We start from the raw sequence: 17757 nt of genomic DNA on the forward strand, positions 1-17757 counted from the left end.
CTGAAAATAAATGAAAAAAAAAATCGATAAATATTTATGTTTATAAACTAGAACATTTATTTCACTGACGGTGAGATTAAAACACCAATTTAATTAAAAAAATAGAAAGCTTTACCTTCTAATATATTAATTATCCATATGTAATCGATCTGGTATTATTTTTTACATTGAATCACCCTAAATAAGGTATACTGCCATTTAGGTGTAAGGGGCTACTATCTAGGGGCCATACCAACAGTGGCATTATGCAGAGAGTTTAGCAGCGAAATATCTGTTTACATTACATTTAAATTTCCGCGCCTTAGTACGGTCAGGAAGCAGGTAACAGGGAAGTAATTCCTTCCAAATTGTAGCAGTTCGAATGCAAAAAATATTAAAGTAGAAAACTTCATCCAGGGACCTCTACATTAAAGGCTGTGTGTCACGTTAGTCAAGCGTATTTACGTCGAGGAGGTGCAAGTGATACAAGTTCGTCAGGACACATTCCGTCAAAGTTTAACTAATTTGCATATTACTTTGCGAAAGGGCATCTCATTAATTCATTGTTCGTTCTTATTGCTCCCTAATACAATGGTTCTTTTCAGCTAAAACTGCTTGCATTTAGAATTTCTCTCCCTTCTCACTGTTTCATTGACTGCAATAACATGAAAAACTAAATGAAACGTGAACAAGTACGTGTTGCCCAACTCCCGACTTAAGATACTCCTTACAAATCTGGCCCCTAATCTCAGCAGCCTTTTCCGTCTAAGTGGCCATATGTCTTGCTTGGGGTAATTTAAAAAAAAAATTTATATTTTTACATTATGAAAAAAAAAGAAGATAAATAAATAAAAGGTGCAAAAAAGTCTTTGCAGTCATTTCATGTCAATTTACACCTGAAAATCGCGATCCAATTCTACGTAGTAAATTAAAAACAAACAAACAAACAAAAAACAAACAAACACACACACAAAAGAACATGCACACAAATACACATTTATGCGTACGCACATACGCACGCACTCCGGCCACACAAATAAGTCAGTTAGTATGGATTCCTTTGAAATTTGTTTCATCATGAAATAAAATTCCATAATAATATGTTTCGGTTATTTCGTAAACAAGTCAGTCATATTATTCCTTTGTTAAGTTGTAAAAACATTTTAAAAAATCAATAAGTACTCCCCCCACACTTAATAATATCGGCTAAAACCATCAAGTGTTAATTGTTCTACATTTGCAAGTAAATATTTCCGGAGTTAAATTCGACACACCGCTGTCAAAATTCATTGCTGAAAATTTAACACTGCTGCCAAAAACATCTTACATCAAAACTCGACGTTCTGCTTAAAAAAAAACCCTCTTAACTAAAAAAACAAACAAAAAAAAACGCATTGCTGACAAGACTTGCTACTCCAAGGTCCAAATCAAAAAATCAATGCAGTCTCTAAAAAAAAAAAAAAAAAATCCCCCAAAACAACAACAACAACAACAACAACAACAAGCTTTTTATTTGATGCCGGAAGCATTTCATTTGCATAGTAAGTGACAACATAGCAGGCACATAAAGAGAAAAGGCGACCATTTTTTTGTTCATTCTTTTTTACTGCACGGGACTCTACAGGCAGCACAAAAATAGGTTTGTCCCAATTTTTAAGAGTAACTTATCTTGCCTTTGGTAGCATTTCAAGCCATGATAACACTTTTACAAATATGTTTATATTGTGAATACAGACTAAGCATTTTAGATGAAAAAGAGTCTTTCGGGATCTTTTTCCGAATAATTTACTTCTGGAGTTGAAATTCTTTACTTCTTTAATTTTCCCTGGAAACATCGAAGCCTACTAATCTACTATTTTAATGAAGTAAACTTGAACCTCCCCAATCAGACATCATAGAACTATAAACACAGCGCCATACATCGTTCAGATATGGTCCTCGTTTCTGCCAATACCAGATGTATGTTTCAGGAAATTATTACTCAGTTTCACTAAAGTTTCTGATTTCTTACATTATTTCCACTCATCTGACTCTCCTCCAAAAATTTATACTTTGAGGAAGTAGTAACAGATTTTAATCTGCCAGAAGATGTACTAGAAACCTGTTCTATTAGAGCCATTTTTTCAGAAAAGGTAGTCATTGTTTCAGTTTTGCGTTCCGTTATATTATTTTTCATTCTTTACATTAACCCATGATAAATATACTAATAGCTGCCTTACGGTTCTATTCACGCTGTCCGAGCATCTTAACAAACGTTTACTAGAATACAAGAATATCATTTTCGAACGCTTAAAGCGATGATCTGCAGCATAAAAAAATGGCGTCTGCCGATACTCCTTTCAATACGAAAACAACCAAAACACAAATAATCACACATTCAATTAGCAAGTTATAAATAAAATCCTTATGGAGATACATTCACACAGATATACACATGTATACACATTCACACACATACATAAGCACACACATCTACACATAACCACATACACGTACACGTACATATACACACCCACACACACGCAGGCACCTCTGCATACATACACATATGCGCAGATATCCGCACGCACGCATACACACATAAACACATAATACACATACATCTATACACTTACACAGATACACATACATAAATAAATGCATACACACCCGCGCACATATGCACACACAGACCCATGTACACGTGCATACACACATACGCAGACGCGGACACATGTACACACTCATACGCATGCACGCACATGCACACATATACACACTTATGCACACATACACACGTACACACATACATAGACATACATAGACATACACATGCACACACAGACACACGCGCACGCTCACGCACACACACAAACACACTCACACACACACACGCACACACATACGCATAGACACACGCATGCATACTCATACACATGCACACATAGACATATCTACACACATACACACGCACACAGGCGCACATGCACAGACATAGATACACATACACACGTCCTACTAATTACAGTTTACCGATTAAGGCTCTCGCGTTTTTCTTTTTCTTTAACTAACAACATACCGCCATGACAGCAATCCCGCCTTTCGGCTTCTTGGAACGAATAAAGTGATTGTTCAATTCCTGGGCCACATGAAGGTTTTTGTCTTTCGCAATGTCATTCTGTAAATAAGAACGGGGGGAAAAAAATGTAAAAACGAGGTAAAAACACATTAAAATAAAAATAAAAATCCAAAGTTTATGAAAGTTAAATAAATAAAATTCTTTAATAACAGGATTAATAGCTTTTTTTTTCTATTAGTGTCGTAGTGTAAACTCACAATGAAATTTATGGTTATTTCATTAGATGAAACCATGAGTTTTTGGTCAGAATTCTACCTATATTAATAAAGGATAAAGAAAAAAATAAAGAAAAACTTCTGTGATGTACGTACTCGTGACGAAATTAAAATACATTTCAAAATATCGGATAAATTAATCAAGTAGTTTTATTTTTAAATAAGAAAATCAAATTTCATGAGTAACAAGAATGTCCGCTTTGTCTACCATTTAGAAATAATATACAAAAAACAAGGGCGATAACTCAGTAATTCAACCTTGCGAGATTTATGTTGTAATACTCACGAATTCCCATTAATCGCTTGAATTAATTTTTTATTTTGAAATAAAACTACTTGATCAATTTATGCGATTTTTGGAATATGATGTTTTCGTTTCGTCACAACTAGGTGTACCAAACAGATTTTTCTTAATTTTTGTTTTTTAATATTGGGGTGAATTCTGGTCAAGAACCGAAAAAATGTGATATGTTTGCTTGCTGTTTTGTCAAAAGGTGTTGGATCAATTTACACCCCAAGCCCCCCGTATGTTTTCGATATGATTGGTTTGTATATAAATTTGTTTTGGAAGTTTATGTATTTTGAAAGCAAATAGTCTGTAAACGGAAGATTCTATTTGAAGCCATAGATGAATTTATGTCAGATATTACCGCTTCAAATCAAAATGGATCTGCAGTCGTGGTAGCTAAGAAGTGTTTCTACATTCCCCACAGTGTGAATCTATCAAGCACTTGTTCGAACTTGTCCTTCTCTACAATTGCGAAACCTGGCCGTTAAGAGCTGCGGATCTCAAAAAGCTGATAGTATTCCGAATTCTGTGGGTCCGCTAGCACCATTTTGTCTCCAATATCCAAGTTGCGACCAACTACAGGATCATCTCTCCTAAAACAATCTCTCTTATAAAAGTGACTTCATTAGTTTGGCCACGCCATGCGCCGCAGCCCAGGAGAGTTAATTCACGAAGCAATACCTTTAGAACCACTCCATCGTTGGCAAAGATGCCCCAGACAGCTGAAGACATAGTTACACAATATCACAGCCAACATCGAAATTAACTCCAATCCACAGGTCTGCAGTGTTCGTCCGTGGTTTCAAGACTGGTTACCCATTACTATTCCGGCCACTACTAACCATTGTCAGTGATCTATGTTCAACCGGGATACTGTGAGTTCTATGAGAAGAACCGGCTCAACTCATCCTGAGTGAATGTTGCCTCAAGTCAAGTCAAGGCAAATCAGCCAGTCAAAGCTTTTGGACGGGAACCTACACCACTGGATTCAAATTGTGTGTCCAACGCAAGACGGCTGGTGGAGCTTGGTTAGTTGATAGGATTAGGAAATAAGCTATGAAGTAGTCAGGAATAATGGATTTTAGGTGGAATGGAGATTGGATACACCTTGCCTAAAGGTGTTTGATGCAGGTCAACTCTGATTTGAAGTGGTAGTATCCATGGGTAAAATAGTATTTGTTTTGACTCTGCTTAGTACCGCTTTCTCTAAATTGAGGCCTCACCACTATATGTACTTAATACGGCTCTCGATAATTATTATAAAAATGTATAGGATCCAAAACTGTTGGCTATAAATACGAGATTTAACATAAAAAATGCCATTGGAATATCGGCTGTAATAAAATTAAAAATAAGAGGGGCGTTCAATAACTAATGCCTCTGACCATTTTGTTTGATCTGGCTAGAATTTTGCATGTGCTATGATTTATATCTCTATGAATTATGTGACAAATTACATTTCTGAACTAATAATGGTTTTTGATTTACAGGAGGTTAAACTGAATGAAGTGTGAGCCTGTTGAGTGTCTGACAGTGATCCGTTTTTTTTTTGTATTTAAAAGCACGCACACCACTGAAGTATGGTGAAATGAAAGAAACTATAGTAATGATGCCACATCAGACGAACTTGTAAAGTGTTGGCATCGTAAATTCAAACATGACCACGAATCTAATGAATCATGTGTCAGTCAAGCTGAGACTGAAATTTTAGAAGATCTATGCATGGCGAGTATTCGCCGAGCTCCCATCGGCGCCTATGGAAAAGGCATGCTCCCAGTTCTGAACCCGTATCGAGGCGATGATTGAGGCTAAAGGCGGCTACATTGAATAGATGTCAGCTCTACTACATAATCAAGTCACCTGAATTGATTTTTTTCAATAAATAAGTTTTAAAATAAAATTCTAGCGTCGTTTTCTTTAGGGCGATAACTTTATCGTTCTACCCTGTAGTTGAAAGGAATTTGGAAGCATGTAAAATTTAAAATTATTAGCAAATCCTGAAAAAGCTTCGGAAACTTTCAACATGTAAAATTTAAAATTATTAGCAAATCCTGAAAAAGCTTCGGAAACTTTCAACTTTTAAATACACGGTATTTAAAAGTTGAAAGTTTCCGAAGCTTTTTCATCCAATCATTGCAGTGCTTTGAACGGATAATTTCACTGAAGATAAAAATAAAATTACTAGTACCAAAGATTCTGTTGGGTTTATTGTTGCAAAATCGACTTACTTTGTGACAATAGAGTCCATGTCGAACGAAATATTCGAAGGAAGCTACATGGGAGTATGAAATCCCAAGTCGCATGTATATCTCGGTCACAGAATATGACGCCATTAGGTTTTTGCAACTCTTGTAGGGAGATGTCGACGTCTTCCTACATACAGCACCTGGTATTCCCAAATTGGCCACCCATCTGGCACTAACCAGGTTCAAATTTGCTTAACTTCAGTGATCTAACGAGAACCAGTGTATCACCGTGATTGAATCGGTAGGATGTAATTGCGATTCTTATTTTTATTTTTTACTAGAGCGGTCATCGCTTATCAAGGCCCAGAGGCCACTGGAGGATAAATGTTAATGAGTGTCGAGTAGATAGTGAGACAACACCATGATGATCAGTAATGGTGGAACTTGGATAGGGTTTAATTATTTAAGTAGACGGCTCAAAAAGAACTGATTTACATTAGACTTGAAAACGACCATGTTATAGATAGCTAGGAAGAAACCCCACGATATTGTGTTCCACGAACGCATAGTTCTAGAAAAGAAACTTTACTAATGGAATTTTCGTTTTGTTTTAGGCACAGATAGAGAGTAAGGGAAATTGTTGACGGTTGTTGTTGCGAATATTTTGGACCATAGATTGAAGCTCGTTCAAGCTTCTGCTATTTTTTGTTTTTTTCTGATGCGTCATATCTTACACGCGAATCACCACAATGACATGATAACAAAAAAACTTACCGCCACCCAGGGGTGTTCCAAGACATCAGCAGCGGAGTAACGGGCTTCCGGGTCAACTTGCAGCACGTGATTAATAAGGTCCTAGATACACACACAAAAAGCAACAACAAAAAAACAAATATCAAAATCTCTTATATTATTGTACAAAACGAGCAAACGTATGTGAAATGGTAAAAAAAGAAAAGCAATTAGACAATCAATAATCGATTGGAGGAATTTGGAGTTGTCTACCACATGCTCTAAAATTACTCGACTCATTTGCAATTATTTGGCATGTACTACCATTAAAACGCTGGCATGTCATAAGAGTATACGTGTTACTATTAATAATATATTGTTTATTATATAGATGGCAAATGTCCAGTTGTATGCCCAATTAAAATTTGAAAAATACACAACAAACACCCACAAAGTTGGTATTTTTTATCAGTGTAACCCCGGATGTATAATCTGTAAAATATAAAATAGATCATTATTTGGGGTCAAATGACCATTTATATAATTAAATGTTATTCCCAAGTACACACGTTTTAATGTCATCATGTAAAGAAAATTAATTCTAACTTTATTTTTCACAAAGTTATTTCCCTTACACAGATTCAAGTTGTGTGCATGTGTGTATCTACAGAGAGAAGAATGGGCTTGACGAAGAAGAAAGATGTGAGGAGAGGAGAAGGAAACGGGGAGGGAGAAAGAGAAGAATAAAAGTCATGTTATACTCTTGTCCCAGGAAATGCCGGATATCCTGTTAAAATAATGTAAAGGAGCAGTTGTCTGTGTGTACATCCCCCTAAAACTCTAAAACTACAAAGCGAACGCCCATAAAGTTGATATTTTCTTTATTAGCGTTGTCCCGGATATATTTATATCTAAAATTTAGAAAAAATTCTTTGACTCGATACCGAGTTTTTTTGTTTTTTTTTACAGAGGAGGCACCACTTATCAAGGCCCGGTGGCCACTCAAGGATAAAGGTTATAGAATGTATAGTAGTCAATGGGATGATATTGTAGTAATCGTTAGTAATGGAAATTTGGTAAATTGGATTACTTAAGGAGGCAGTTCATCAAGAATTTGTTTATGTTGGACTTGAAGACAACCAAGTTGTAGTCAACTGGGAAGCAGGCAAATGGAAGAGAGTTCCACAAGCGTGCAGTTCTAAGAAAGAAGCTTTGTTCATGGAATCTACATTTTGATTTAGGCACAGATAAAGAGTGGGGAAATTATTGACAGTGGTGTTAGCCAGAGGGGTGTTTTACATGAAAGATTGGCGGGAGGGGACCAGAGATTGGAGTTCAGACGAGCATCTTCCATCCATTTTCTGGATAATGTCCGAATTATTGTCAGTCTCCTCAAACTCATTCATCTCCACATATAGCAGGGTTGCAATTATCTCATAACAGTAAGAAACTAAGAAACGTAGATAATTTAACACATAAACAGTTTTTTTTGTTGCTCTTGCTATTGTTCTTCTCTTTGATAACAAGCATAGCAAGTTAAATAAGGAAAACAAAACCAAAGATGTACCTTAGCAGTCGTAGGGTACTCTTAAAATGAACAAGCTTCTACAGCCTTCAGCCAGCTTTTAACAAAAGATGTCCGAAACATCCAGGTGTGACGTAATCAACCTGAGGGAGCAATTTGCCCTCATTGAGGAGCTTTAGATCCCCCAGGGGCATGAGGAGGGCCGAATAACTATGCTAAAATCGATCCCGGGTAGCGACAGATATCCTGAGGAGATGAAATAGAGAACATAAATATATATTTTATTTCATTGCCAAAATAGATATTGTTTGGAAGTCAGAGAAATATATTTTGCATTTAAAATTGGTGACAGGAGCTTGGAACAATAACATAACACTGTCTGGCCTTAGCGAACTCAAAAGCCAGATGTCGGACTGACAGGGATGACCTTAGGGGTCATGTGAATTTAATATCTCAGATCACAAAAATGGTGGATTCCACACACGCAAAATCTAGGGTTTCCCGATTTCGTGGCGTGATCTGATTGGCTGGGAAGACTTCCAACCCCGATCACAGACACCACTATTAATACGAATGTCGCGCGAAAATTAGTCAGTTTCGAAGCAGTTTCCAAAGGAGATTGTGCGCGAAACTAGAAGTAACCTGTCGTTTCCTGAAGATGTGACTCCTCCTCCTCCGTCCGTCTGACGCTCTCAGTGAAAAAGATTTGAGACTTTGAAAAACTTACTAAGAACTGAACGATATTTGTAAAAACATTGTACATACTTTTGTGAATTAATCCTCGTAGATTATAATTTCACATGTCTGTTTTTCTTTCTACCTGCGGCTTTGATATTTGATTTCAGCATACAGGAGTCAATGTAACAACCCTCAGAGGAGGACCAGACGATCCGAGCCGAGTTTCCAGACAAAAAGGGTCCCTAGCCGAACTTCATCAATGTGGGGGTACAAAGGTAACGGGATGCTAGTCTCTAATTGGCTGTAATCCTAACAATTAATTTGTATACCTGAATCTGGCATTCCCAAATGGTAACCCTTCCAAGTATATACCAGATTCAACTCTAGTTAAGGCTGTATCTGCTACAGCCTTTAGCCAGCTTGCTCATTTGCCCTATTGCCTATAGGATTAAAATAAATTTATAGTGAAATATGGCTCGATATCCTTTGGACTATTTTTCAACTCACTGGATACTCTCTACGGATTTTAATTTGCTAAACCTTTAAAGTTTGGACTGTTTTTGTTTGACCTATATATATATATACTAGCAGGACCCGTTAACCGGCGTTGTCTGGTGGACCCCCCCTCGCAAAAAAGTAGCAAAGAAGTACGGGGCGATAACATGTAGGTATTGTTTGAATTTAAAAAATTGCAATTAAGGGAATGCGTAAATCAGTATGAATTAATAAAATTACGAAAAATGGCCCATCAGAATTATAATGGAAAGTAAAACAGAGTTTTAGAGGTTTAGGATTCTCACTGTATATGGACTGATCGAAATCAGCGGTAGCAGTCCTAGCTGTTTCCGTTTGTTGTTCAAATCTTTCTCTTCTTTTCAACTCTTCCACTAATTGTATTAAATTAAATTCCATTTTTATGTCGTCTTTTTTAGCGTGTAAAACAAAACAATTACGATTTTTTTTCATTTCATTTCTTTGAGTATTGTCATGTTAAGAACGGCGTTTGGAATAGACACCATCAACCTCCCTAAGAACGGCGTTCAGAATAGACACCCCTAACACCCCCATGTAAAAAACGGCTTTCGGAGTAGACAACACCCTTTTTATTGGGCGGACGTAGAAAAATAATTTCCCCAAATTTAACCGTGCTAATCATGTTCAGCATATCAACCCACAAATACTTTAAAAAAAATAAATTGTGGGTTAGCACTTCCGGTCGGAGAGAAGTAGATTTGTTCATCGCACACGCGTACAAATCTGAATTACAATGCATAATACAAGAAAATTGTGGAGGTAGACCTAATGTACAAATTTCCCCCTTCCCCTAAAAAACTTAACCTGTGCACAATCTCGCGAATCAAACCGGAAATTTTTTTAAATAAAATACTCCATCGAATTACATCCCTATGTAATGTAATTTACGTTAAAACTATATAAAATAGGTAATCGGTGCAGATAATCGGTAATTGTGACTAAAACCAGACCCTAACTTTGCAAACACGCGTGCAGGTCTGTCAATTGAGCTATTGAGGCAAAAATGAAAAATATCTAAACAGATAATTTTGCAGAATTTGATCGTGATATTCCGTCAATCATCGATCGAGCACGAATGACAATTACCGGATTAAGTTGACCGCAGTAACAGACGCAGACTAATTTCAAAACAAACAAACTGTAAAAAAAAAAGCAAAAAAAACAAAAACAATAGAAATACACTAAATAAAATAACAAAATCCTACCGTATAATGATTAAAAATAAATGTTTTGTTTATTTTTTTCAATATCTATTTATTTCAATTTATTTATAAACAATTTTTTAAAAGGAAAGATGAATGTTTCATTTTTAACCGTAAATTGTTAGATGTAAGTACTGTCTTTACTTTTTTCAATTTTTTTCATTTGTTTCTTTTTTTTTTTTTTGCTCAACAGAAGTTGTTTTTTATTATTATTTTAGAAAAGTTAAACAATTTGTTTACGAAAATCATAAATTGTTAGGTGAGCGAGCGAGCTGGAGAGAGAGAGAGAGAGAGAGAGAGAAAGAGAAAGAAAAAAAAAGAGAGAAGGAACATAATTACCTTCGCTGAACTGGATACGTCATCCCAAAAAGGTGAAAGAAATTCATATTTTCCGTCGAGAATTTTATCAAACAATTCCTCTTGATTGTTATCCGTGCTGAAAAGATATAGAAAAAAAAATGTTCCTTTAAAAGCAAAAATAATTGAAATGTTTTTGAGAATCACGATTTAAAAAATTATTTCAATAACTAGAAGGGGACCCGAAGTTGCCCGGGTTTGGATGAGAATAAATGAATGTTCCACACTTCCAATATTTTTATTGTCATCGAAATTGGTGAAATCGCTTATTTTTCAACCAAATCGAATGTCTGCCTGCTCTACTCGGGGACGCACCGCAGTGCACCGGAAGGACACTTCATATGCTTCCCCGCAGTGACTTAGTCCATAATACATTGTATTGCATTGTAAAGAACATACTGTTGATTTTATTAAATTATTTTAATATAATGGCTTAAATTAAAGTTTAAAAAGTGCAAAAGTCAAGTAACAGAATCCAATTGTGCTTCAAACAAAAACATTAACTTCGAACGTACCCCTGTCTATCAAAGAACATACTGTTAATTTTATACGCCGGGCCTTTCTGTTTGTGCAGTGATAAAACTTCTGAAGTGCACTTGTGATATTAGACCGTATAAGGGTGTTAACTATAGTCAAAATCGGACGGTTCTTTTTTTTTAATCGTCACATAAAGTACTTTTGCATGAAATTTTAAAAAAAGGAGAACCGATCTTTGGTATTGTGTGACCCTTGCTTGATAATTAATACGCATAAGTAGCAAAATTGTCTTTTTTTTTCGCATAAATTACAAATGTTTACTTTTCGATCAAACTAGGCCCCCAGAATCAAAAGATTAGACCATTCCAGTAATAATCCGGTTCCTGTTAATTTTGGGGGTTAAGTTCTGTGCAGTTCAAGGAGGTCCACCCTTCCAAACTTTGCCTTTTCTCTTTGAGAAGTGGTTAGTTTATTGCTAATCGCCCGAGGCGCCCTTGCCAGGGAATTCCGACGAGGCTGGACAGCCATTTTTTTTTAGGTCAGAGATTATTTTCTTTGGGGATACGTAAAGTCACATATCTACGCTGATAAACTAGACACAATAGACAACTTTGAAAACAATATTCGACCTGTTATTGCAGATAATACAGCTTAATTTAATGCGTAGAATTTATGAAAATTGAACCTCTAGATTACGCCATATACACGCAACCCGCACTTGTGTTAGATTCAAAATCGGCTTCGAAACCTAGTAGCTGATACACTTTTTTTCAGCCTCTTTTCCACAGAAGAGACGTTACAAGTCTGTCTCTGATCTATCATTATTTTTATGGCAAGTGCTCGTCTGAGCTCTAATCTATGCTCCCCCTTGTCAAACTTTCACAAAAAAACCTTCATTAGATACACCCACTCTCAACAGTTCCCCCCACATCTCTATCTATGCCAAATGTAAACGCAGATTCCATGAACAAAGCTTCTTTCCTAAAACTGCCTGCCCGTGGAACAATGAGGGCCCTCAAATGATTGGACTTTTCTATGAACAGTTCTTCTACGGATCTTTAGTCGGTTAAAATAGTCTTTAAGGGGTCAAAAATAGAAAAAAAATCGTTATATATTTTGTACATTCATCTTAGTTCGTTTTTAATCAGTTCATATGCATATCACATTGGTATAGTGGTAACGCCACCAGCTTTGAATGCTACAGTTTTGGTCTAGGTTTCGATTTTAGCTGATTGCACCCAAATACTTTTTTTTTATTTTTGAAATCACGACTCTATAATAATATATACGAAATCTGGACCAATTAAAATATCATATTTAAGCGTATTTTATGACCGGACAAAGCAATAGTATCATAAATTACATTTAAACTATTGTATTATATCATAAATTACATTTAGACTATTGTATTATTAAGTGGAAATTAAAATTTAATGATAATTATTAATTTAAAATAAACACTTTTCATACTATATCATTATTTTTTCTTTTAAGTTTTGCTTTTCATATTAACAGCGATGTTTATGGGGAAAAAAAATGATAATCTCCTATTTTGTTTATCCCTCTACCCGGAAAACGGTAAATAACCTTGCTAGTCTATTATAAATGCACGTAAAAATGTTGTCCACCTTCCATCACAAAAGCAAAATCGTCATTCGTTAAAAAAAAAAAAATAAATAAAATAAAAAAATACTTACCTTACAAATGGGGGGAAACCACAAAGTAAAATATATGTGATCACTCCGGCTGCCCAGACATCGACTTTCAAACCGTACCTGCAAATAGGATGAACAATCTAAACGTTGAAAAATAAAATAAAAAACAGGATTAAATATAAAATAAATAGTGAAAGTTGTTTTATGGTTCCTTTTCTGAGAGACAAAATAGACCGGGAAAGCATCTACAATCGAACTTTTAATATCAGCCATGATTTTAGCAAGATGTTATTAATTACCGACCCATTTGCCGTGATGGTAAGAATGTTCGCTAATAAACCGGGAGGCCAGGCTTCAATCCTTGGTCGAGTCACACCAAAAACTTAAAAAATGATCGTTAATGTCCCTATGATAAAGAGCATTTTATTAGTAGGATCAAGGGCAAGCGGAGTAATTCTGGAAATTAAATGACGCCCCACATCGGTATAGCGCCTAATGAAAAGGGAACCTCCGGGTCGCTCTCAACTATAGCTTTACCACTCAGCTTAGCTTTATTAATTAGCCTTAGAAACGTAAAACATAGATTAAATTTGATGCCTGGGAAAACGTGGGCAGAATAAAAGAAATGAAAGTCATAGACCACATGACCAAAGAATTTGAGAATTCGATTAGAGGCGAAAATGAACATTCGTGGTATGTAACTATTTAAAATGGCCAGTGTAGAACACTGACTATCTGTTTCTATATCTACCCGTTTCTGTCCGAATATTTTATTCGAACAAACCACGTATGTATTTGGAGGCACAGACACCACAAGATGAGATCGTTGTTATTAACGAAAAACGAATGACACACACGCTTTCCACTAATATTTCGTTTAGCCCAGGGAAGATCTACCCATTAATAGTCCAAATTGTTCCGCACAATGATGTACATAATATCCAGAAATAGTCAGGTAAATTTTTCAAAGACTTCGTCTCTTAATTCTCTTGTTTCATGGTGTCGTAATCTTAATAAAATCAATCAATGGAGAAACTAAATGGTATCCAATAAGAACAGACAATCGCTCGCCATCGTAATCGATCTCGAAACAGTTTTGATGAGGAGATACAAGTAACTATTCGGACTTGGTTTAAATCAGCCCCGGGCACCAAGCCTGATATATAATATTATAATATTTGTGTAGCAAATGGAGAGTTCTAAAGTAACAATGACAGAGTTGTGTCCCTTTTTGGTAAACATACAATATGGCGGAAACAATGTTCGAAATGGGTAAAAATAACAAATCAATAAAACGGTCAGTAAGCAGAGTTTGCAAGATTTGCAAAATAACATTTCGTAATTCTTCGTATACACAAATACTTATGAAATACGTTAATAATTATTTGAAAAAAAAATCTTCTTGTATTATTCTTTATCATTCAATTAACAATCCATCTGATTAATCCTATCCTTGAATGGCTTTTGGTTATGTGGCAACACATTAATAAAACGTTACTTTGAACGTTTTATTGTAATCCAAAAATGACACACATAAAAATACAAAATAAAAAATCTTTATCTTAATACGCAATAGATTTTTGTAGGCGAGTAATTGCATACAAAAACACCTATCTCATTATACTAGTCCCAGAATTATATATATATATATATATATATATATATATATATATATATATATATATATGTATATATATATATATATATATATATATATATATATATATATAATTTTCAGAATGTGAGAGATTATATATAATTATTTCCACAGTGCAAAGAACGCCGAACGAGCCATGCCAGCCAACGAACCGAAAGTCTAAGACTCGAGTTTCGCCCTCATTTGGGCTCATCAGTCAGACATATCCGAACCCGGGATTTGAAACCGGAGCCTCCTGCATGCGAGGCAAGCACTCTACCAACTGAACGCCTCGCACACAAGAAGTTCTATTAACCAACACAGGTCAAGCAAACCGCGACGAAATCAAGCTGTAGAATAGACCTACTTCATCTCGACAAGGGGCGTGGTCATCCAACCAGCTGAACCCCAAGCCGATGTCTCACAAGTAGGGATTTTGAACTCGAAAGGACGACGCCATCCAGCAGAGCTAAACTAACGAGCCATTTTTGTTATAGAATTTTCAGAATGTGAGATGTTCCACAGAAATATATATATATATATATATATATATATATATATATATATATATATATATATATATATATATATACATATATATATATATATATATATACATATATATATATATATATATATATACATATATATATATATATATATACATATATATATATATATATATATACATATATATATATATATATATATATACATATATATATATATATATACATATATATATATATATATATATACATATATATATATATATATACATATATATATATATATATATATATATACATATATATATATATATATATATACATATATATATATATATATATATACATATATATATATATATATATATATACATATATATATATATATATATATATACATATATATATATATATGTATATATATACATATATATATATATATATATATACATATATATATATATATATATATATGTATATATATACATATATATATATATATGTATATATATACATATATATATACATATATATATATATACATATATATATATATATACATTGAGCTTCTAAACAAAAAGGATTGGTATATACAAAGAGTGACACATAATTGAAAAATAATACTTTACTAAAACCACATATATAAACATATGTGTGTGTGCGCGCGCGCGCTCGTGTGTGCATGTGTGTGTGTGAAAAACAACGTAAACAACAAAAGATTAATTTTAAACAAATACGGGAATGAAAGGTGAATGGTTCACGGAATATTGTTGCATCGATTCTCCATCAGGGGGCATGTCATTCGATGCTGTCTTTATTTAGTCACCATGCGGCTACTTGCGAAGAAAAATTGAACAAAATCACTTCAAAGTTCTGTCTTTTTATTACTAAGAGAAAAAACATGCGAATCGTGATGCTGAATAGCACTTATTATTGTATCCTCAATTTTCCCCATCCTATGTCTGTACCTAAATCTAAACGTAAATTCCATGAACAAAGTTTCTTTCCTAGTAGTTCTCGATGTGGAATTTTGTACAGCAAGCATGCTTTCTAGCTGGCTGCAACGTAGTCGTCTTCAAGTCCAATGTAAATAAATTCTTGAGGAGCCATCCACTATAATAATCAAATTCTAACCAATTTTTAACAATATTACGTTATTGTCTCACTTACCAACTTACACTTATTACTCTTATCCTCGAGTGGCCTTTAGGCATTAATAAGTGGTGATTCACTTGTAAAAATGAAAAAGAAAACATCCCGTGGTGGTTGGTAAAGGTTGTATACCACACACATCTAGTCTTATCGATGGTAGACAGCAAAGAGGCCGATTATCACATCCGAGCAAGATTTGCTCTCCTCTAACGTCCTTAAGTATACACCAATATGAGTGTTGTTTTTCTTTTTCTATCTTATCCTCGGGTGGCCTCTGGGCCTTGATAAGTGGTGACTCCTATGTAAAAAAAAAAAAAAAAAAAAAAAAATTCTAAGCATAATTCATGACTTACCCCTTCTCTGCTAGAATGTCGGGTGCTACGTAGGTCGGTGTGCCGCACACGACAAACAAAGGCTGATTCACTTCTGTAGCCAATCCGAAATCGCCAAGTTTTAACGTTTTTATTCCGTCACTCGATTCACAGACCTGAAACAAACAGTAAAATAAAACAGACGAATAAATACGGAACAAAGGAAAATGTTAGTCTGAAACCAGTGCATTATATATAAATTCGTATACTTGGGCAGCATTCTTTCATTTATACATGTCTAGTCGAATATCAGTGCTTTTTGTCCATTTTTAGTCGCGTGCAAGCGACTCTATAAGTTACTCCGTCGGTCGGCCGGTCGGTCGGTCGGCCGGTCGGTCGGCCGGTCGGTCTGTAACAATTTTGTGCTTGGCCTTTTGGCTAAGATCAAAGTGTAGTATCTTTCCGGCAGATATTACAAGCAAAGACCATATGTGGGGGAAATCCCACATATAAGATCTTGGTCAATGTAGGGTCAATACTGGCCAATATTTTTGTCGGATTTCAGGAGCATCTGGGTTTTGATCAATTTCCGAAACCGATCTGATATTTCCGTAATGTGGATGACATTTTTGTCATGCATTCTTCATGTACGGAAGCTGAGGGATTGTTAGATTAAACTTACTTCACCCTGCATTGACGTTTACTGTGGAAGATGAGGCATAACCGTTCTTAGATGTTCTCGTTGAAAGATCTGGTACGAGTTTTATTACCAGTGTATATAGGAAACCTATTTTTACAGATCAATATATCTATACGCATATATATATATATATATATATATATATATATATATATATATATATATATATCCGAGTTTATATATAAAATATATATTATAAAGGTATGTATTATATAATCGTTTAAATTGTTTCAAATGAGAAGTTCAATGAGGTTACGTTTCCGACATCAGAGAATATATACTGGTTGCGAGCTCTGCCTCTTAAATCTACGATCGCTGCTTGTAAATATTTTAACATTATGTCAGATGTTTTTTGGAGGTTATTTCCCTTATTCTCATCTTTAAAGTGAATTTTTGTGTGTTTTGGAATTGCTGTTCATCTCCTCTTAATTCGTCTTTGATTTGCTTTGGAATAGTGTGCCTGCGATTTTTTTAAAATTAATAAATCATCGTCTCTGAAGAG

The 17757-nt window shown here is 34.8% G+C and overlaps 1 protein-coding gene across 2 annotated transcripts in view; it reads right to left on the reverse strand.

Moving 5' to 3' along the window:
- The window catches only part of LOC145242608 (serine/threonine-protein kinase DCLK2-like), a 216745-nt gene that overhangs the window by 211 nt on the left and 198777 nt on the right, over positions 1-17757 (reverse strand). For both annotated transcript variants that reach the window (XM_080105720.1, XM_080105721.1), the window contains exons 11-15: positions 16598-16731; positions 12990-13067; positions 10798-10894; positions 6562-6642; positions 3038-3136 (exon numbers count right to left, since the gene is read on the reverse strand). In XM_080105720.1, the coding sequence (XP_079961846.1) occupies positions 3038-3136; positions 6562-6642; positions 10798-10894; positions 12990-13067; positions 16598-16731 (489 nt within the window). The remainder of the gene's footprint in view (positions 1-3037; positions 3137-6561; positions 6643-10797; positions 10895-12989; positions 13068-16597; positions 16732-17757) is intronic.

The sequence above is a fragment of the Euprymna scolopes genome, chromosome 21, assembly GCF_053919585.1.
Source record: "Euprymna scolopes isolate OS-2025 chromosome 21, ASM5391958v1, whole genome shotgun sequence".
Lineage (NCBI taxonomy): Eukaryota > Metazoa > Mollusca > Cephalopoda > Sepiida > Sepiolidae > Euprymna > Euprymna scolopes.